Here is a 23755-nt window from a genome sequence, read left to right as displayed (position 1 = left end):
AATTCAACAAGTCCATAACAAAAAATTGACAAATCAATAAATGAATATACACAAGATATAAAATTTGCAAAAATTGCCTGAAATAAACGCCAAATACGTGCAAAATATTCTAAAATTTGTCTTGGATTTCATGTCTGATGAAAATTTTTGATGTTGATATTTAGTTGTGCAGCCAGAAGTTACATAGGCTTAAGTTACTGCAACTTAACGAAAATGAATAGACATCTAATTTTCGACTGGATATTCTAGACCATCACGGGATTAGTAACATCTAGAAATTTTTTGGATCCTGTTTTTGGTTAATGCTGTATCTGTTTTATCTACTACTAAACTACGAAAATTTTCTGTCATGATTAAAAAATTTATACGAACTACAGTTGGAATGCAATAAAACGATGCTACGAAAATTTTTAATAAAAAAATTTGCAGTATGAAATTTAATTTGTCACAGCATAAGATACTAATTTTTGCACTATATCTGATGCATATTACATATTATATACGTCAATAACTCAAAATTTAATGGAAAAATTTATATATAGAAACCTTCCTGTAATTTATTACTTGCTATATTATTTTTAAAAAATAAAAAATTATTACTTTCAACAATAAAATATTACGTGCTATCAAATTTGATCTTAATAAAATTATTAATTTTCTTATAATTCAAATTGGCCTGCTCTATTTTAAGCTGCTACGGTTAACGTGAAAAATCTATACTATTCTGATTGCACTAGCAAAGTGAATAAAAACTTGGATTAGACGTTTCGTTTCTGACAATATCAATCATGTATTAAAAATATTAGCGTATTATAAATTCTTAGGCTACAGAAAACTTTAAAAGCCTTGTTATTAATTTTACCTACAGTTATTAGCAAAGTTGAAAAATTATTTACAAAAATAATTATATACCCTCGTAAAAAAAATCTATTATACATATTACGAGTAAATGATTTAATTTTTTTTTTTTTTGTCAATAATTTGCGTAAAAAAAAAGTCATAATTTTAAATTAAATAATTATATCTCATCAAATATATGAAAAACAAAAGGATTATTCGACCTTGGCATCTTCCTTTTGGTCGAGTAACGGAGTAGCAGTTGCCTAGTGTGTTTCTACACTTCTGATCCAGTATGGAAGTGCATTACGCTTCCCCCGATCAGAGCTACCCCTTCTTTGCAGGCAGTTTGTTATTTTTATTGTCATTTTTTGCCTAATGATTCTCTTCTTTTGAGAACCATTTCCTAGGCGTAAGACGTTGATTTCCTTTTTTGCGCATTTTGTCGATCCTGTGTATCCTGATTGACTGCTACGTGCAAAGAACCTTTAGGCATCCAACATGACTTTGTCCGAAGTGCCCATCAACGTCTGTCTACAAAATGTTATATATTGAAACTATACGTTTCTCGAGTATCTGCGAGAAAGAATTGAAAAGTGCCATCTACAGTGTCTTTTTGTATTAGAAAAACTATGATATCAATTTAAATTTTTTTTTTAAAAAAAACGTTCAAGTAATTAAAACTATTTAAGTAACAACAAATGGATAACTTTTATTATATTGAAAAAAAAAACCAAATTTATTCCGAGCCTCATAGAAAAGTAGCAATTATTCAACTTTTTGTTTTCAATACAACAAGTCCATAACAAAAAATTGACAAATCAATAAATGAATATACACAAGATATAAAATTTGCAAAAATTGCCTGAAATAAACGCCAAATACGTGCAAAATATTCTAAAATTTGTCTTGGATTTTATGTCTGATGAATATTTTTGATGTTGATATTTAGTTGTGCAGCCAGAAGTTACATAGGCTTAAGTTACTGCAACTTAACGAAAATGAATAGACATCTAATTTTCGACTGGATATTCTAGACCATCACGGGATTAGTAACATCTAGAAATTTTTCGGATCCTGTTTTTGGTTAATGCTGTATCTGTTTTATCTACTACTGAACTACGAAAATTTTCTGTCATGATTGAAAAATTTATACAAACTACAGTTGGAATGCAATAAAACGTTGCTACGAAAATTTTTAATAAAAAAATTTGCAGTATGAAATTTAATTTGTCACAGCATAAGATACTAATTTTTGCACTATATCTGATGCATATTACATATTATATACGTCAATAACTCAAAATTTAATGAAAAAATTTATATATAAAAACCTATCTGTAATTTATTACTTGCTATATTATTTTCAAAAAATAAAAAATTATTACTTTCAACAATAAAATTTTACGTGCTATCAAATTTGATCTTAATAAAATTATTAATTTTCTCATAATTCAAATTGGCCTGCTCTATTTTAAGCTGCTACGGTTAACGTGAAAAATCTATACTATTCTTATTGCACTAGCAAAGTGAATAAAAACTTGGATTAGACGTTTCGTTTCTGACAATATCAATCATGTATTAAAAATATTAGCGTATTATAAATTCTTAGGCTACAGAAAACTTCAAAAGCCTTGTTATTAATTTTACCTAAAGTTATTATCAAAGTTGAAAAATTATTTACAAAAATCAGGAGACACGGTAGTGTCTCGCGCCAAGTACACGTTTAAACACACATGTATATGTGTGAAGTGTCATGGCGCGAGCCTGCCGTGTCTCTATACCGTAGACCGAACGGTATTTAGCTCCAATTTTTTAAAACTTTTTTAAAAAACAATATTTTTAGAAAATTCCTTTTTCAGTCGAAAGATGATTGATTGTTCGTCATAAAATTATGAAACTTTACCCATTTTAGTAATGAGAACTAATTTAAATAATGAAATTAGGCCAGCATATACTATAGCACCCCCATTTTTAATAATTTTACAATTTTTTTCATGCGAAAAGGGCACTGCCAGAGAATAAAAACTTATAAGAAATGCCATGATTCAGTAAATGATATATGTTTTTCTATAGCAATAATTAATTTTTTCGCCACCAGTGGAGCTCCAGTCTATATTTTTTACTATAGTTTGATATGAAATTTACCCGGATAGTCACCTCCACTGCAAATTAACTCCTCTAATAGCCACTTTAGCTTGAAATTGACTGTAACTTGACATCATTGAAATTACCTGCCCGAATTTGCCAATAATTTAACAGTAAAAGTTGAAAAGAAAAATTTGCGGTTAATTTTTGCTCGATTTAGAGGTAATTTTTTATAGAAAATAATTGTTGGTAACGTTCGTTCTTTGCATTTCAGATGATAAGCAAATTATACATAAAATGTCTATACAACTTGCTGTACAATATGACGTAAATTTACTACCCGAATTAGAATGCAAATTCACTTTTAAAGCTGACTAGAAAAAATTTTTCGTCAATTTTGAGGCAAAGTTTTACATCAATTTATTGTTAATTTGACTCAAAAATTGTTAAGATTTTATTTTCCCTCAAATTGTAGACATTTTCATGTATAAATTTGCTTTCCTTCTGAAATGATAAGAACGAACATTAGCGACTTTTTTTTTCTAGTAAAAAATTACCTCTAAATTTAGCAAAAATTAACCGCAAATTTTTCTTTCCAACTTTTAACTGTTAAATTGTCGATGATTTCAGGCAGCAAATTTCAGGCAATTTCAAGCTAAAGTGGCTCGGTGAAAATGTGCCACGGCTTGTCTAGGGAAACGTACATATTTCCCCTAGACTAGCCGTGGCACATTTTTGCCGAACTGCTAAAGTGGCTATTAGGGTTAAGCTTATTGAAAGTTTAACTTGAAATTAACGGTAAGTTTACATCAAGTTTGCATCAACCCTACCCTGATAGCCACACATTACTCAGTAAGGTCTACAGAGCAACACTTTCGGCTAACTCAACGAGAAAGTTTCTGGCAAACCTTAGCTGGATATAATACTTTCCATTGAGTTGGCTTCAAAATACGGCAGTGGCTTCGATGTAATTTGACAGAAAAACTTGTCGTCAACTTGAAATGAAACTTTCAATTAACTTAGCGTCAATGTCTGACAGTAATACTTGTAGTCAAAGTGAATTCAACTTAACAGAATATTTACTGTCAATTTGAAGATAACCTACTTGCTCTCCAACACTTTCCTTTAAGTTACCTATAGAATACGGCAATAGCTTGTAGTTAACTTACGGTTAGGGTAGCTATCAGGGTAATAGCACAATTTGCCTTAGCAAAAGTTTACTTACAAAAGTTTCCTTAAATTTTTCTCCAAATCCTAATCGCTACTTTAGCTTGAAATTGACTGTAACTTGACATCATTAAAATTACCTGCCCGAATTTGCCAATAATTTAACAGTAAAAGTTGAAAAGAAAAATTTGCGGTTAATTTTTGCTCGATTTAGAGGTAATTTTTTATAGAAAATAATTGTTGGTAACGTTCGTTCTTTGCATTTCAGATGATAAGCAAATTATACATAAAATGTCTATACACCTTGCAGTACAATTTGACGTAAATTTACTACCCGAATTAGAATGCAAATTCACTTCAAAAGCTGACTAAACAAAATTTTTCAGGCAGTTTTACATCAATTTATTGTTAATTTGACTTATAAAGTATTTTTTCACCCCCAAATTGTAGACATTTTTATGTATAAATTTGCTTACCTTCTGAAATAGTAAGAATGAACATTACCGACTTTTTTTTTCTAGTAAAAATTTACCTCTAAATTGAGCAAAAATTAACCGCAAATTTGTTTTTCCAACTTTTGCTGTCAAATTGTCTGCAAATTTGGGCAGCAAATTTCAGGCAATTTCAATGTCGAGGTACTTCAATTTCAAGCTAAAGTGGCTATTAGGGTGTGCTATTAGGGTCAGTAAGATTTAGTATAGAAATATACCCTATAAAAAGTGTGCTATTGCACAGTTTGCTTTAGCAACAGTTTACTTTACAAAAGTTTCCTTGAATTTTTCGTCTAATTTTCTTGTATCTATGTTCGGCCACCCTATTTTTATATTAAATTAGGCAAAAATCATTAAATTTTTAATTCCTAAAATTACTATGATACGAGCTAATGAGATTACAAAAAAAAATCGGACTTCTATTGTTACTTTTAATTAGTAATAGGTTATTGAAAAAACAAGAAACCTTAACCAACCTGATAAGAAATCACCAGAAATCGCATCTGATACACTACTATTTTTTTTTTAATTATAAAATAAATTTTTACAATAATCAGAGTATGTTGAATCTAAACTAGATTAATTTCACGTTTTTTTTCTTTTAAACTATTTATGGATGAATACGTACTTATGATGGAAATATATCGATTTTTCGACTAAGTGGCCGATAAAGGGGGCCTGGCCGAAAGAGGGGTCACTTACCTTAATGCTGATAATACGCGTCACAAAGGAAGGCTAACTGTCTGCCAATAAGCAATTCTGTAGAAACTTTGACCTAATGCTCCTTACGCAAGTATCTTCGCGAAATGTCACATCAAATATATTGAGGATTTCTTGTGGAAGTATCTCGCCCCAGAATTCATAAGGATTAAGAAAGTTATTAGAGTAATTATTTTTATTAGAATCCATGATTACACAACGAAAAATAAGTAATTATCATAATAGTGCCTGTCCAAAAAATAACTTTACGCTTCAACTAGCTTTCAGGAATATTTGGCATAGTAATAATAGTTTATCCTCATATGATAGAGTCATATTCATCATGTATTGATTAGGTATTATTTTTTCTGAATATCTTTCTGGTGAAAATACATAATCTTCGGTTCCATAATTACCCTAGAAAGTGTTAGAATTGAGATTAAAACATTATGTAACAATGAGATTCATAGATATAAGTAACAAAAATCAATATTGAATTTTAAAAAACGATTTTAGTTGAAGATGTATTCAGTATCTAATTAATCATTATGTCTTGTTTCAAAAATTGTTCCCATTCCCGGGAAAAAATGTTTTTAGAAAATTTTAGAAAATTATATCAAATTTTATAAGATTTCACAGCAAAATTTTATAGAAATTCATACAATTTTATGGAATTGTATAAAATTTTATAAAGTTTTACACGATTTCATAATATTATATAAGATTTTATACACAATTTTATAAGACTGTACTCCGTAAACATGAATTAGTGGAAATTTCATTAATTACGTTAGTGAAGCTATATTCACTTCATAATCAGTGTATTTAAATAACAAATTAGTGATTTTCACTACTGAACTAGCGATATTTTCATAATTTCTACAAGTAAAACTGTTATTCACTTCTTAATTTATGAGTTTCACAATTTCACTAGTAACTAGCAAATAATTAAAAATTTTACTAGATATAAATATTATTAATAATTATGGTGCTATTTTTAAAAATTTTAATAAAATACTTTAAAAATTAAAAAAAATAGAAGTACAGAACAATAGTATATTTATATGAAGAGTACGTCAAACATAACATCACGGATTTTTTATTTCTTTATCAGTTATTGTTTGGTATCATAACGAATATACTATTTACACTCACGCGATCACATGCGTAGGTCAGCGCAGTGGATAGCATCAAAGACTTTGAATCGGAAGGATGCAGGTTCGAGCCCAGCAGTCACCGGGATTTTTTCATCAATCAAAATCATGTATACTTTCTCTAAGTAATAATTCTAATACATTAATTACATTTCGGATCTAATTACAAGTGTCTTATATTTTTTTACGCAATATAATATTTTTTTTTCACCGATGAAATCAATGGATTCTCATATTCACTTTTCAATTTAGTGGATTCTCATATTCACTTATAAAATCAGTGAATTCTAATATTTACATATTCATTTAGTGAATATTCACTAATTCTGCGTGGTACGATTGTAGCATTGACAATTAGTGAATATTCACTTGAAATTAGTAAAAAAACACTAATTCATATTTAAAGAGTACAGTGAAATTTTATATAGTAAGATCTGAGTAAGGGAAGTAATATAATTGAGTTGCGCTCATTTTTGTTTCTATTCTTTTTCAAATATTGAATTTATTTATTTTTTTTAACTTCCCGCTAAGAAAATCGATAATTTTCAAAAATTTCGGGAAATTATTGTTTTCACCCCGATTTGCGAAAATCGAAATTTCAACGGATGTTGACGTTTTGAGGTCCTAGGAAGCTATTCTGACTATTTTTAGAATGATGTCCGAGTGTCTGTGTGTGTGTGTGTGTGTGTGTGTGTGTGTGTGTGTGTGTGTGTGTGTGTGTGTGTGTGTGCGTGAGTGCGCGTGCGAGTGTGCAAATATGTGCGTGTGTGTGTTCGGGTGCGTGCGTTTATGCGAATGTGTTCGTGTGTGTGTGTGTGTGTCTGATCGGGTGTATGCAAATGTGTGCGTATGTGTGTTCGGGTGTGCGCATGTGTGCGCGTGTGCGAATATGTGCATGTGTGTGTTCGAGTGTGTGTGTGTGTGTGTGTGTGTGTGTGTGTGTGTGTGTGTGTACGTATCGGTTGATCAGTACTGTAATACGCGAATTTTAATTTCGATTTTATTTAGTGAAGTTATTTTTTATTAATAATACTTTTAAAACTCCCCTCCGGAGTGAATTTCCCTCCGGAGGGATTAAATTAATAAAAAATTATCCACTCCGCGAAAACTCCCCTGTGGAGTGAATTTCACTCCGAGGGAAGTGAATAATTAAAAATTAATTCACTCCGTATTCACTCCGAATTCAATCCGCATTCACTCCGCGAATTTTTTACAGTGTTTGTAAAATATTTTTTAAGTTTAATCCTAATAAATATTATTATCTGAAGAATAAATATCACTCGCTTTGGCTTTTGTGTTTTCAACGATGTTTGAACTTACAGGTAACGGTGGACAGTGGTCTTCAGAAAATCCTAGTAATTTAAGATTAGGACCTGCCATAATAGGTTCCTCGATTAAATCACACAATTCCATCGTTTGATCAATTCCAGTACTCACAACATATTCTCCCATTGATGCTCCCATTATTACGAGCCGTGACTAAAATTTATGAATAGATTATTTTTTTGATTCATGAGCTATAAAGCTTATATACACGAAAGAAATATCGTCAGAGTGAGTATACATATCGCTATTCTGGCTATACGCTGTATAGGGTAGAGGTACCATTTGTGGCCACTGCTCCATTTTTGGACAATTAATCCTTTATTTTAATTAATGAAAAAGCGTAAAATATAATTTCCATTTTAATAGTGGGATAAAAGTATCTCTGAAGAAACTAAAAGATATAATTATTGCGTATTTCACAAAATATTTTATTTAAATTTTTCAAGTGTCCAACACTGGCCCTAAAGTCACCAAAAACGGTACCTCTACTCAACTTACTTAATGATACGCCGTATAGCCAATTCAGCTATACAGAATTTTCCGATGAAAAAATATTTTATACAATTGTATAAATTTATATTTAAAATTCACATATTAAATGAATAGAAAAAAAAAAAATTGAATAAAAATAACTTGAAATTTTTAGTTGATTTAAAACAGATCAAATTTTTCGACCCGGGTGGAATGCTCCACATACAGCTACAAGAATCTATCGGATTTTTTAAGCAGGGAAATCTGTGGTGAAACGCAACAAATTGTATCATATTATAATTAATATCTGTTAAATATTTACTGGCGTAAGGAAAATCTTGAGTATTATTGCTCTCTAAAAATGAATTAGTGAAATTCTCGCGAATCAGTGGATAGTCACTATTTCTACAGCTATAAGTATACCACTAATTTCACTGATTCATTTTTAGAGAGTGAATAAAAAAAACAATAATATGAGTAATAACGATAATAATAATGCAAAACAATAATTACTTGAGTTTCTTCCGGAAGTAGTTTAATTATAGTGACGTTTGAAACCAATGAATTGTGATTATCTACAAAAACATCAGGTTCTAAGAAATATTCCTCGTCGTAAAAAGGACAAAGGGAATCCTCGAAAACGACATCTATGGCTCCCTAAAAAAATTATATTAAGAACAATATATTTACTGCAAATAAAAGGAACAAATGTGAGTACACAGAAAAAAAATTGCAGTTAATTGATGATGCTAACATCGTAGTTTTTCCTATTGATCATTGTAGTGATGGACTATACCTTTAAAATCATAATTTTTACGATTTGAGATTCTAAACTTTATTTGAAATAATACTACCCACTAATAACACAGAGTATTAAGCTCTTTACTATAAATTGCGAGGTGAGCATCGTCAAATTTGAGAATATAGTGTAATAGAAATTTTAAATAAAAGTATAAAATAATAATCGCTTGGACGGGTGAAGAATTCGAACACGAAACTTTTCGAGTGCAATCTGACTGATGCCTTGTATTGGACCAATCGGCAACAGAAGTACTCTCAATTTCAGAAAATGTTAAAATTCACATAAACCATATAAAAAAACAGTAAAAATACAGTCTCTGTTTAAAAATTACGATGCAACATCGTAATTTTTATAACTTACATCGTATTATAACAGAGGCGACGCTGTTATATTTATTTCATTCAAACGTAAAGTTACGATGTCAAAAAGCAAAAAAAAGTATCCTACATACACTAATGGAAAAAATTAAAGGATCAAAAAAAATTTCCAAACTTTCTTATGAAAAATTTATTTTTTTGAAAATTTTATTTTGAAAAAAAACTTTTTTCTTTTTTGGAAATTTAAGCACTGTCTGCGATAAAATTGTGGACAAAGCTCCGAAAAAAATTTTTTTTTCACCTTGTTAAAGATTATGAGCTTTTCACAGCAAAAAACGTGATCCTTTAATTTTTTCGAAAATTTGATCGAGTGAAACAAATAAACGGCTGGTTGGATTGATCTGGCTCTTTGTAGGGTTTTTGTGGGCATATTGAACTGTAAAATGCACAGTTAACATTATCGATTTCCACAATATTATCGATTCAGCGCTTGATTTTCCAAAAAACTATAAAATGCCCTTTTTTTGTTGCATTTTTAAATTCATGTGACGATAGGGAAAAATGTTTTTTTCGAAGAAGCAATGGCTAATCGTTGAAGGGACTTTATTTAAGTTTTTTAAACTCACCATTAACTTTCTGTGTGATCATTGGTTTCTGAGATATCGATAATCAAAGACAAAAGGATCCTTTTTCATTTGAAAACCGATATCTCGGCAAGAAGTGGACGCATCAAAGGTCCATAAAAAAAGAAATTAAAGCAGAATAATGAAGGTATCCGATCCTCATAGTGGTTAAGCAAAAAAAAATTTTTCCACACCCGAAGACCAAAAAAAAAATGTTTTTTAAATTTGAAAATTTTTTTGTCGCTGGTTTTTCAAAGATTACTCTAAAACCGCTGACGCTAAAAAATTTTAGAATTCTAATCCAAAAAGTAGATACTTGGAGCTACAATTTCCTTTTTTTTTATTTCTTGTACGACCATTTCTCTCAAAGTTAGGGCCTGTTGAAAATCGCCCAAAAATTTGGAAATTTTTTTTTATCCTTTAATTTATTCCATTAGTGTAGTAAATTTTGAAATAAGACATTTGAAAGTTAATGTTTGTTAGAGTATAGTCCAATATTCAGTTTATACCCGATGAAAAAAGATTTTATACAATTGTATAGAATTATACATCAATTATATATAGACCATACACGGAAAGAAAATTATGGGAAGTTTTGCTATGCATTATGGGAATGGTTCCCATAATGGTATGGGAATAGTACCTATACTACTATAGGGATGGTTCCCATATATCGTGGGAAACTATTCTCAAACTATTATGGAGATGGTTCCCACAATGGTATGGGAATCATTCTCATAATATTATGGGAATGGTTCCCATATTGGTATAGGAACTATTTCTATAATATTATGGGAACTATTCCCATAATGTCATGGGAACCATCCCTATAATATAAAAAAATTTTTTTTTTGCACAATAGTGTAGAAATTTCCCAAAATTTGAATTTTCTTAAATGTTTTGTGCTGACAAAAAATTCTTGTTAAAAATTTTAATGTTTTTTTGCCAAATACGATTTTTGTTTCAATGTTTGAATTTTTGTTTTTATGTTTAATAATATTTCTGTGTATTGTAGAAGTGATTACCACATTTCTTTAAATTAATTTTTTCATGATTATATGGGAACCATTCCCATAATATTATAGGAATGGTTCCTATAATAGTATGGGAACTATTCCCATAATATTATGGGAATGATTCCCATAATATTATAGAAAGTATTCCTATAAATTATAGGAACCATTCCTATAATTATAGGAACCATTCCTATAGTGTTATGGGTATCATTCCCATAATTATAGGAACTATTCCTATAATTATGGGAAACATTCCTATGATTATAGGAACCGCTCCCATAATTTATGGTCGTAATTCCTATGATGGTATAGGAAAAAATTTCACGAAATTATGGGAACTGCTGCCATAATTTTCTTTCCGTGTATATAATTATATATAGACTATATATAATTGGATAAAAAAAATGGCCCAATCCAATTGTATTCAATTTGTATAGAAATTGTATACCATTCTATACAAATTGTATACAATTCTATATAATTATATACAATTCTATATATTGCAATTATATAGAATTGTATATGATTATATAGAATTGTATAAAATTATATAGAATTGTATATAATTTTTATAAAATTGTATATAATTATATAGACTTGTATACAATTTGTATAGAATTGTATACAATTTTTATACAGTTGTATACAATTGGATCGGGCCATTTTTTGTATATAATTTTATACAATTGTATTAAATCTTTTTTCATCGGGTATCATAAATTTTAATGAAATTTTCTTTCCGTGTAGAATAAAAAATTGGTATTATAATTAAATAAATTACCTGTATGCCAAACGATTGAGTGATGACAACTAGAGTGATTAGTAACATCATATTTTCTTTTATGTAAACTGTTATACCTTCGAAGATTACGATACTTATGAGCCACAAAATCGTAATCAGCCTGTTATATATTACAACGAGAGGGAGACTTTAATTAGAGCAAATATTCCAAGCCACGGGTGACGTAAGTATACACTAAGCTATCGTCACAAAATCAATCAACAACAATGTAAAAATGTGATATAAAAACAATACAAAGTTAGTAATCAGTGAATCAATCTATTTTTGAAGTCCACGTGCAGCCATAATTATATATTAAGGTCAAATATTGTCCGGAAATTCAAAACTTATCTAATATATTATTTGATTGAAAAGCGAATTATAAAAATAATAACGACAATCCACCGGATTCCCCGATAACATTTCTGGTTAGAATATAATTATGGCTGCACACAGATTTCAAGACAAAACTGATTCACTGATTATTTACTTTGTATTGCTTTTATATCTCGATTTTGCATTGTCGTTAATTGATTTTGTAACGATAGCTTAGCATATGTTTACGTCACCATTTTTCTGGAAGCTTCGATCGAATTAAAGTCTCTCACTAATTTCAATATACACTCACGGCATAAATTAAAGAAACAGAAAAATTTTCGAAATTTTTTAGTGATTTTTGGAAGGCTGTAACTTTGTGAAAAATAATCGTATCGAGATTAAGAAAAAAAGCATTTTATAGATTGAAATCTCTAGTGCCAGTGCATTTTTATCAAAATTTTTTAAGAGCTCCGGCTATTGCACTAACATGAGAAATACCGCGAGACAAAAATTTTCTAAATTTTTTCTTTTCTTTGAGAGAGTCCACGGGCTGCGAAAAAATTTTTTCAGCTAAACCAATGCAAAGGTCAGTTAGCAAATTTAATTAGCTTTAATTTCAATTTTTTCTTAGATTTGTACGACAACTTGCCGCTGAGATATCAGCCTACAAACAAAAACTGATTCTTTTGGGTTTGATCATCGATATTTCAGGTACCAATGATCGCACAGTAAATTTGAGGCTGGCGTTAAAAACTCGAATAAATTTCCTACAAGACCCTTTCATCATTTTTTGAAGAAAAAATTTTTTTTCATTTTTAACAACCATTAGAAGTAAGTTAAAAAAAATGGCTTTTTTTGGATTTTTAGTAAATCAACCGCTACTTTGTAAATATCGATAAACAAAATAATTTTGCCAGGTACTTTTTAAGCTCAATGTACGTTCAATAACTCTGCAAATTTTTAAATTGATCTATCGAACCGTTTTTCGGGGTGGATTGATCAAAGTTTTGCAAAACAATTAAAGGAACAAGTTCATTTAGGTTTAGGTAGAGCTACCTACTATATATATGATTATATATGATTAGATCTGGCCAATTTTCAGATCTGATTATATATGTACTCATATATAATTATATATAATTATACAAAATCATTTTTTATTGGGCTGTAATAAATAACAATAAAGAAAGTTATATTGAATTTTATCACGTACGAGCTGAAATATAATATGATAATTATCAAATCGTTCCGGCATTGGGGATATTTACCTTATCTCTCCGGGTCGAAAAAAAATCTTAATTATGACTTAAAATTTAAGTCAAAATCCTTCAAATTTCAACTAAGTTAATTTTTTTAGTCAGTGTAAAATTTCCATAACATCCCGGGTCGAAAAATTTGATCTGATTTTAGTCTAACTGGACTGTATTTGGACTACTTGGTCTCTTATTGAACTTCGATAAAAATTTCAATCTGTTTTTGATCTACACGGACTGAAAAATTTGACCTGATTTTAGTCTGATTGGACTATTTGATCTGATTTTGATCTTTTATGAAAATTTTAAGTTTTTTTCGACCTGCTACTTTAAAAAACAAACGCGTTACGAGCAGACTAAATTAGATTGATTCGTGAACTTTAAAAAATTTTAGTTCTGAAAATTTACAAGGACAAAACTAGATTAAATCATGGACTTATAAAATTTTTATTTATGGGCAATATTTATGAAAAAATATTAAGTTGCAGAATTTATTATGTTTTATTTACTATTTATTTACTATCTTTTGTTTAAAAATGTCGGCAGTTAATGAAAATTTGACAGCTTAATTTTTTAGTTGTCTTCATTGAATATTTATATCATTGAATAAAAGTGATAAAACAACTCTTAAAATGTCAAGAATTTTCTCTTATTTACTGGATAAAATTGAAAATATTTTGGCATAAGAAAACATCAAAATTCTTGTGCTACGGAGAAAAATGTTGGCTCAAAATCTACCAATCTTTATTATTCTGTCGACCAAACTTGAAACAGAAAGTAAAGTATCCAAAAAATTACTATACTCTTATAAAAAATTACTATGCTGCATCAAAATTATTATAATGTATGGAAGTAATTGATATTGAAGCTCATCGATAAGTTTCTCGCGCGTAATAAGTAATGTGATACAGTATAATCATTTTTTGTTAGAGCACGATAATTTTTTGGATGCTTTACTCCCTGTTTCAAGTTTAATCGACAGCATTGTAAAAATTGTTAGGTTTCGAGCCAACATTTTCTCTGTGTGACATCTTATTATGGAAGCGCATTAGCATGTTTTAAATACCAAGAAAATTAAAATAAATTAATAAATCTAGATTATTATTATTATTATTATTTATATTTATAAAAAGTCCTGGATTGGTCCTCTAAAACAATTGAACACAGACCAATAATTATAATAAAAAAGTCTGTTTTTAGTCTAAACGCGATTTAAAACAGACTAAATATCATACAAAAATAAGTCTGATATTAGCTTGGATAAGGAATAGTACGGGCAAAAACAGATTAAATTCTTATATAAAATAAATACGATTTATAATAATAAAATAAATACGATTTAAAAAATAAATACGATTTATTATAATATCCATATTGATTGCATAGTTTGCGTAATTCCAGTTGATCATTATCTCAACGTAATGATCAGTACGTACAATGTACAGCATGCTCGACTGGACACTTTGAGGCTGCAATTGGTATTGTGTTCTGCGCAACAAATATAATACTAATGGGTCATTCAATGAATCTGGAATTTCACTTGGTCACGTTATCCTAATTTAGACCTTGAGAGTTCTTAATTGCAGTGAATTTCCTTAAGATATACAGAGTAGAAATATTACGATGCTAAAAAAGAGTCTAAAACCACAGTCAGAGTCTCACAGAGAATCTTCGGCTGAAGGGATATTACGGTCGTTAGTTTTAATTACGTTCATTGAAAGACATCAGGCAAATATCTCAGCAAGTTGTGCTGTGTATCGTGACTGTTTATAGATGCATGTCTACGCTACCGCGATGTTAAATTTAATTTCAAAAACGGTGTAAAAATAGTACCGGTAGCTGTGTTCAAATTTTTTCCAGTGTTAATCGGTGATAAATTTTGTAGTTTTATTTTTGAAATACCAGAAGTGAAAATGTATTTTAGATGAAAACAAAATTTGTTCATCATTTCAAAAATCAACGATACAACAGATTTCAGGGGTAAGCAAACAGTATATAATTATATATGATTATTAGGGTGATTCAAAAAGTAGCAATTGTTTTTTTTTCTCGGAAACAGGTTCAAAAGCTTCCCGATGAAAAAAGATTTTATACAATTATATATAGACTGTATATAATTATATATAGACTATATATAAATTGGATAGAAAAAATGGCCCGATCCAATTGTATAGAAATTGTATACAATTCTATACAAATTGTATACAATTCTATATAATTATATACAATTCTATATATTGCAATTATATAGAATTGCGTATAATTATATAGAATTGTATACAATTTGTATAAAATTGTATATAATTATATAGACTTGAATACATTTTGTATAGAATTGTATACAATTTTTATACAGTTGTATACAATTGGATCGGGCCATTTTTTGTATATAATTTTATACAATTGTATAAAATCTTTTTTCATCGGGTTCATTTAGATATAATAATAATAATAATTTATTGTTTCTTAGCCTCTGGCTATTTACAAGTTCAACTAAAATTAACATTAAAAATTTACATTAGAAATTTACATTAAAAATTTGTAGGTGTACATTTTATCACAGTTATAATTTCTTTTTCGGTAGTTTCATTATACTTTTTCATAGTTCCATTGTGCTTTTAATTTTATCGAATAAGCCCACATTTTGTTTGATATAGTCTTTTAGTTTAAGTTTAAATAAATTGATTCGGTTTTCATTTGTCAATTCATAGGGCAATTTATTATACCAACTTAAACCTCTGTATACTAAAGTTTTTTCCGCCGATAGAGTTTTTGTTCGCGTTATTTTTAGTGTAGCCATGATTATATATAATAATATGTAGATATGTATATATAATAGACTGGGCCAAAAAAATTGACTATTTTTTTTTTTCATAACTATATCGAAAATATTATTCAGAATGACAAAAAAAAAATTTCATGAAAGTTTGAGCCCTTAATATTAATTTTAAGAGGTCTATCATCGCAATTTTTAATTTTAATTCATAATTTGATGTTTTACGTCAGAACTGCTAAAACATTCAATTAAACAAAATCATTTCCACTTATTCTTATGTAAAATTAAATTCCCTACAAAAAAGGTCTGATTAAAAATTTTCGTCAGACAAGCCGTTTCCGATTAATTAAGCTTAATAAATTAATATATATTTTCGATTTAACATTTTTACTTTTGAATTTTGTAACTGATGAATCAATAAATATCTGATAAAGACCATGAAAAATTTTTGAAGGAAATTTAATGTTATATAAAAAAGGTCCCTTAAGGGGTTAGGGGTACTCAGAGGCCTGAAAAAATGATGATTTTCAATAATTTTTTTTTTGTAGTTAATTACTTTATTTGACAAAAATAAAAACATAGCTTTATTAGAACACGTTTCGATTTGACTTCACGAAAATTTCAAAAAAAAAAATTAATAATTCAAAAAGTTATCGCTGTTTTTGTAGAGCCCGTTCCTCCCGAAGTCCTTTGCGGTGATCATCATAAGTCCTTGGAGATTCATCTAAAATCAATCGGACAAGAAAAATTAGTTTTATTAATAGATAATCTTGTGCCTGATCGAAGCTTTTTTTTTTTTTTTCGAAATTAACAAAATGGAGGCCTCAGGAAATTTTTTTCAAATTTTCGAGAAAAAAACCGACAGTTTATTGTTAAAAAAAAATCGAAATTTTTGAAAAAAAAAAAAATCCTTCGATCAGGCACGAGTTTTTAATGTATTTCAAAAGTACAATAAATTTTATTGAAATCTACCGAGCAGTTTTTAAGTTACAGTGATCACCAGTTCAGAAAACATAGTTTTGAGAAAAACGCATTTAAAGTTTTGCTATGGATTTATGTCGAATTATAAGAATTATTTAATAACTTACACTGAGTCATCTATTCCTGGACCATATAATAGCTCTTCAGCCGTCATAGCAGCTTCCAAAATATTGATTTGCTGGTGCCTACGTTGCAATCGACCTTCTCGGGTGTTATCATTAGCGCGCTTATCTGCTACTTTGATACGTGCAGCATCCATTCTTTCTGCATACCGATGAGAATTAGGCCCACAATTAAGTCCTAGTGTATTCATCAAGACTAATAATGAATTTATACCCTCATTAAATATACACATAGCAACGTATGCAGCTATTTGTACGACAGTAAAACTAGTATTTACCGTTTTTGGGCATATTTTCCATACTAGTTGGTTAAAGCTTTCATTATTATTCTGATTGAATCCACCTACACATCTTGAAAGTAAATTTTCATTACTAAGACCTTCGTATATAGGCTTGATAGCTTTTAAAACATCAGAAGGTAAGGGAGAATAATCGTGAGAATAGGTATCAAGCTCTCCTCTTGCTTCAGCGCGCTGGTAAGAGCACCAAGATTCTTCGCCTTTTGGACACATATCATGATTCGGTTTTTCATCACTCGAATTTCATCAAATTTATTATTCGAAATTCAGTACTGCTGTCTTCAGGTACATCATCTTCAGTGTTTTGTTTTAATTTTTTAGAAGATGTACTCTGAATACTTTCATCACTTTCGGCTGTTTTCGGATTAAAAACATTCTTTCTTTTGACTGAACGCGACTTATTAATTTTTTCAGAACTCCGAAGTTCTCTTGAAACCTTTCTAGAATCACGTCCCATGGTTAATAATTTAATTCACTTGAGAAATAATTTATCACAAAACTATCGACTGATCAGTGCAACGACTACAGGTATACTGGCAACCAAAAATTATTTTTCAGTTCTTGTACTACCTACAAATTGTGAATATATGTAGAAGGATTTATATATATATATATATATATATATATAATTATACATACATTAAAATGGGGAGATATTCATGGCAATGAAACCCGAAAGGTCGGTTGCTTGCAGCTGTTTCTAGCTACCTGCTCTCGAATGCCACGTAGCACCCGAGCGTCCTTTGGTCATTGTTAAATAACTCGAAAAGAATTTGTCGGATTCACTTCAAATTTTCACACAATATTTTAAAAATATTATACTTTAAGAAAATGCAAAAAAAAAAAAATCGATTTTTTGAAAATTCTGACTACCCCTAACCCCTTAACACTTTTTGCTAAATTCACTCCTTCGAAAGTTATTCAAGGTTGAATTTGAGTCAAAACGATTTCAATAACGTGAATAACTTTCGAAGGAGTGAATTTAGCAAAAAATGTTAAGACGCCTTTTTTGTAGAGCATTAAATTTCCTTCAAAAATCTGTCATGGTCTTTATTAGGTATTTGTTGATTCGTCAGTTACAAAATTCAAAAGTAAAAATGTTAAATCGAAAAAATATATCAATTTATTAAGCTTAATTAATCGGAAACGGCGTGTCTGACAAAAATTTTTAATCAGACCTTTTTTGTAGGGAATTTAATTTTACATAAGAATAAGCGGAAATGAATTTTTTTACTCGAATGTTTTAGCAGTTCTGACGTAAAACATCAAATTATGAATTAAAATTAAAAATTGCGATGATAGAGCTCTTAAAATTAATATTAAGGGCCCAAACTTTCATGAAATTTTTTTTTTGTCATTCTGAATAATATTTTCGATATAGCTATGAAAAAAAAAAAATAGTCAATTTTTTTGGCCCAGTCTAATATATAATCATGGCAGATGAAAAAAGACTCCTGTGAAAATTAGAGCTCTTAATATTAACATTAAGAGGTTCCTCATTGCACTTTTCTATTTTCCATAAAAATAACATGGAAAAAATTTTTTTTTCGTCTTCTGATTTTTATAAGTAGCTAATGATGCGTCATAGAAATAATTGGCAGGCATTTTTTTGTAGGTTATTGAATGCTCTAATTGTCTAGAAAAACCTTTTTTTTAGACAATTTTATTCCCTAGAAGTTAATGCCAATAGAATTTTTTCGAATTTTGCATTGTTTTCTAGTTATTTTCATTTTAATGTCAAGCTCTTAAAAAAAATAGCCTTCTGATCGATTTTAAGAGCTTGGCATTTAAATCAAAATAACTAGAAAACAATGCGGAATTCAAAAAATCTTTATTAGAATCAACTTGTAGGGAATAAAATTGTCTACAAAAAAGGTCCTATGATATTTTGTAATAGGTCTGATAGTTTCGCCGGAAAAGCAAGAAAAACTCAAAATTTAATATGGATTCGACTTCAACCTCAAATAACTTTTGAAAAAATAGATTTATCAAAAAATGATAAGAAACTTTTTTTGTAGAGCATTCAATTACTTACAAAACTATGCCTGCTAATTATTTCTATGACGCATCGTTAGCTACTTATAAAAATCAGAAGACGTAAAAAAAATTTTTTCCATGTTATTCTTATGGAAAATAGAAAAGTGCAATGAGGAACCTCTTAATGTTAATATTAAGAGCTCTAATTTTTACAAGCGTCTTTTTTCATCTAAATGGAACTTTTGAATTTGTTTCCGAGAAAAAAAAAATTTGTTATTTTTCGGATCACCCTAATGTATATAACTCTATATGATTATATATAATAATATGTAATTATATATAGAAAATGGCCGAATTTTTTATAAAAATTTAAACACAGACCAATTAGTCCAAATACCGTCTAATTAGACTACCATCAGATCAATTTTTTTCACCCGAGTATATTCCGCCAATTTTTTTTCCTCTTTATTTCCCATTTTTTTGTACCCTTCTATAGGTTAGTTCAATCACTAGCTCTACTAGTATTTTTTACTCAGGTATAATTATCTTTCTTTGAGTCGCAATGATTTAGAGGATTAATTCAGAAATATTCACTTACATTTGATATGCTCTTTGATTATCAGTACCCTCATAACGACCACGTTCGCGAATTCAATTTGGCTGATTCCACTGGCTTACTTTCTGGTTAGACTCGTGCTAATGCGTTAATAGCATTCATGCAAGTAAAACTATAATGGACAAATAGCTTTTACCGCAATTTTCTATTTTTAGAAAAAGTAACAAATAAAAGTCGTTAAATTTTTATCCCCATTTTGTTCGGTTCAATTTTTTGTTTTTTAGTAATATAAAACAAACAAGAGTTGCTGTTCGAAATTTAAACTACGCCGTGTAATATACATCACATTGCTAAAGACATAAAATAGTGGAGGCAGTTGAATTTTGTCTAATTACATGTCAAACCATGGAACTGTATAAGATTGAAATCGAATTTAATAGTAGCAACTCGATCAGTCATGAATGTATCGACGTCTCGTTGAATAGAATTTTCCAATAGTAAAATTACGTTTACCATCCTAGTAAAATTCTTGACGAATTACGTTACGCAACTATGATAAAGTATCGAGAGCAACGATAGTATATTTACGATGTTAGAGTATGTTACCAATGTCAGATCGATCGACTCTTTTCGGTTCGTTACTGCTTTCTTATTTCGTTGGATAACAGCCAAAGTTTTATAGAATGCACCGAAATGAAGTCAGTATTTTCTTCAATTGAGATTTTTGTTCAGTTGAAACGGTTGACTTGGATATCCCAATTGTTGGAAATTGAATAATCCTTTTTTTATAAAATTTTCAAACTTAATAAACCAACTCGTTGACGAAAAAAAGAATTTCGTCGTCATAACGAAAGACTGAGCAACAAAAGTTTCTGTAATAATGACAAACATGATAAGCTTACGGTAACAAATCAATTTGGCATGGTAACAAATTGCGCCATAATTAAGAAGTAGATTTGTTATAAGAATACATGATATAAATTATAAAAATATCGAGTATCTCGAAGCCGGCATTTGTTACTGTAAGTAGTCTTAACTTATGATAACATAAAATTTTTTAAGTGCTACAAATTCCTATTGTCACTTCGAGAAATTAATTTTTTCGTGAAACACAACAGTTTTGTTACAGATATGAACTGTTTCTAAGTACAACATACAATTTTCTATCATTACAAAAACATTATAATCACAACAAATGTTTTGTTATCCATTTTTAAGGCAGAAATTTACTACCATAGTCATTGCACAACTCAATTGCGAAGTAATGAAATTGCACAACGCAATCGCGAAGCTATGAAATTGCTCAGCCCATTCTCGAAGCAATGAAATTGTACATCTTGATATCGAAGTGATGAATTTGCACATCTCGATCACGAAGCAATGAAATTGCACAACGCAATCACGAAGCTATGAAATTGCTCAGCCCATGCTCGAAGCAATGAAATGATACAACTCAATTGCGAAGCAATGAATTTGCACATCTTGATATCGAAGTGATGAATTCGCACATCTCGATCACGAAGGAATGAAATTGTACAACACAATCGCGAAGCTGTGAAATCGCACAGTCCAATCTTGAAGCGATGAATTTACACATCTCGATCACGAAGCAATGACATTGCACAGCGCAATCGCGAAGCTATGAAATTTCTCAGCCCATTTTCGAAGTAATGAAATGATACAAGTCAATTGCGAAGCAATGAATTTGCACATCTCGATCACGAACCTTTGAAATTGTACAACACAATCGCGAAACGATGAATTTGCATATCTCGATATCGAAGTGATGAATTTGCACATCTCGATCACGAAGCAATGACATTGCACAACACAATCGCGAAGCTATGAAATCGCACAGTCCAATCTCGAAGCGATGAATTTGCACATCTCAATCGCGAAGCAATAAATTTGCACAACTCAATTGCGATGTATCATTTGAAAAATAATTTATTAACAAATAAAACGAACACAATTTCAAGTCACTTTTTGTAAAAAAATGATTGAAGAAATAGAGAAAAATGTAAATAAAACATGTAATGACCATCAGTACGTACGGATGCTAGTAAACATAATAACCTAAAAAATACACAACCAATCGATTTATTTCATTTTTAATTACACTTGAATTCCTAAATAGAATAACCTTTTTGAAAATCATTATCTAAATTCTATTGGTTTAATTATAATGAACAAAAGCTTAAAACTGGCAATTCATGAAAAAATTCAGCTGCCATTTTTTTTTATCATTATTATTATCATTATGATTTTTTATTTTAAAACTTTCTTGCACATAGGGGCGTCATCTATTGATCACTTTTTGAATGAGCTAGTGATTTATATACGTTCGGATTTTCCAACCTTCTTATCTTTTGGTTAGGAAGAAATTTCTTCCGTGTTCAGAAAAAGAAACTTGTAAGTGGAGAAATATCTCATTCGCCTCTGATCATTTGATTAGAGCTTAAAAGTTTCATACTTTGAAATGAACAAGCAGCGAAAACATTTAAGTATTAATGAGTAATGGAAGATGAAGTCAACTGAGAGCTTGCAATATAATTATATCAAATACTTAATTCAATTTTATTCACTTAGTTTTTGTTTTAAGTCAATAAATTTAATAATGCCTTCATGGAAATTGATAGAAGTTGAGTACAAAACTTCCGTTTCGAATATTGACAAAATTCCACAGTCAAACAACTCATGGCGTCTTGTGAAGGGTTAAGAACCTTAAAAAAGCTCAAGTTTGAGAAGTCGAAGCTGTAAGATACAGAGAGTGTCAAGAGATATTTTATTCTTTCACATGGCGGTGAAAGCTTTAGCAACGTTTCTACCAAACAAATTCTGACGATAATCTGTTTAGTGGCACAGTGCCACCAATTCAAGATGTTGAGAAACTGATTCTACGTTGAATCCCTTTAAGCTCGATGGATTTGTGCATTCAACGACTCCTCATAGAGTTTCATTTGTTATCAGTAAAATAGTTTTATTCAATTTATTTTCGCTTCTTTGGTTTCTTTATCAATTTAATATTATATTTTATCTGGCTATATATTTTATAATGAAAATATTTATTAAAAAAGTGTGAATTGTTGAAAAAAAATCGAAAACACGGTCCCCACCTCTCACTTATACACAAACGGACGGATGTAAAAAACTCAGTTTTGACTTACTTTTGGCGCGCTTTTTTAAGTCAATAAAGAAAGAAGCATTCGATGATTTTAAATTGATTAGCACGTCAAAATTAAGTCAACTCGATGAATTAACAAGTGTTGCCAAAATCAGGTTAGTGATTTGACCCGGGCTCTTCTAATTTGAATGAAGCAAGTTTCTATAATTATACACTTATCCAAAAAATTAAAGGAACAAGAAAATTTTATAAATTTTTTAGTGATTTTTGGAAGGCTGTATTTTCGTAAAATGATCGTATAGAAAAAAAAATAAGCAAATTGAAGCTTGAAATCTCTAGTTTGAAGATCTTCCAGCGAAATAATTTTTTGAGCTACGGTTTTTGCGGAATCATAAGAAAAAGGTCGAGACAAAATTTTTCCAAATTTTTTAGTTTTGTTTTTTAGTTCTACGGGGCCGGGAAATTTTTTTTCAAAACAACGAATTCATGGTTCGTTTAGGGAATTTAATCAGCTACAATTTACTATTTTTTGTTTCTCTGTACGACAGTTTGCTGCTGAGATATCAGCTTTTAAATG

The 23755-nt window shown here is 29.5% G+C and overlaps 2 protein-coding genes across 5 annotated transcripts; both read right to left on the bottom strand.

Moving 5' to 3' along the window:
• Window positions 1-5495: 5495 nt before the first annotated feature.
• Window positions 5496-12045, bottom strand: LOC130677600 (uncharacterized). Its single transcript, XM_057484439.1, has 4 exons — window positions 11773-12045; window positions 8747-8890; window positions 7757-7915; window positions 5496-5699 (listed from the first exon to the last, which is right to left on the bottom strand). The coding sequence occupies exons 1-4, from the start codon at window positions 11821-11823 to the stop codon at window positions 5556-5558; spliced, it is 498 nt and encodes a 165-aa protein (XP_057340422.1). The 5' UTR covers window positions 11824-12045; the 3' UTR covers window positions 5496-5555.
• A 4567-nt stretch (window positions 12046-16612) lies between these two features.
• Window positions 16613-18374, bottom strand: LOC130677301 (uncharacterized). 4 transcript variants are annotated; one of them, XR_008991572.1, is made up of 4 exons: window positions 18161-18374; window positions 17501-18091; window positions 17208-17400; window positions 16613-16843 (listed from the first exon to the last, which is right to left on the bottom strand). XR_008991572.1 is itself a non-coding variant. In XM_057484003.1 (4 exons), the coding sequence occupies exons 2-4, from the start codon at window positions 17520-17522 to the stop codon at window positions 16840-16842; spliced, it is 237 nt and encodes a 78-aa protein (XP_057339986.1). In that variant the 5' UTR covers window positions 17523-18091; window positions 18161-18344; the 3' UTR covers window positions 16613-16839. The 4 variants fall into 4 exon arrangements, 3 of the variants coding, with proteins under 3 accessions (XP_057339986.1, XP_057339983.1, XP_057339985.1); XM_057484003.1 differs by having other exon boundaries at window positions 17208-17418; window positions 18161-18344; XM_057484000.1 differs by having other exon boundaries at window positions 17208-18091; window positions 18161-18350.
• Between the last annotated feature and the right edge of the window lie 5381 nt (window positions 18375-23755).

Source organism: Microplitis mediator, chromosome 11 (genome assembly GCF_029852145.1).
Source record: "Microplitis mediator isolate UGA2020A chromosome 11, iyMicMedi2.1, whole genome shotgun sequence".
Classification (NCBI taxonomy): Eukaryota; Metazoa; Arthropoda; class Insecta; order Hymenoptera; family Braconidae; genus Microplitis; species Microplitis mediator.
Note: the sequence above shows the minus strand (reverse complement) of the source record. Positions and strands in the feature narration are given on the sequence as shown.

Coding starts and splice junctions, on each gene's coding strand:
- LOC130677600 (XM_057484439.1), bottom strand. CDS start 11,823: ATGATGTTACTAATCACTCTAGTTGTCATCACTCAATCGTTTGGCATA. Junction 8,891..11,772: donor CTCAATCGTTTGGCATACAG/GTAATTTATTTA, acceptor TAATTTTTTTAG/GGAGCCATAGATGTCGTTTT. Junction 5,700..7,756: donor ACCACTGTCCACCGTTACCT/GTAAGTTCAAAC, acceptor AACACTTTCTAG/GGTAATTATGGAACCGAAGA.
- LOC130677301 (XM_057484000.1), bottom strand. CDS start 17,734: ATGTGTCCAAAAGGCGAAGAATCTTGGTGCTCTTACCAGCGCGCTGAA.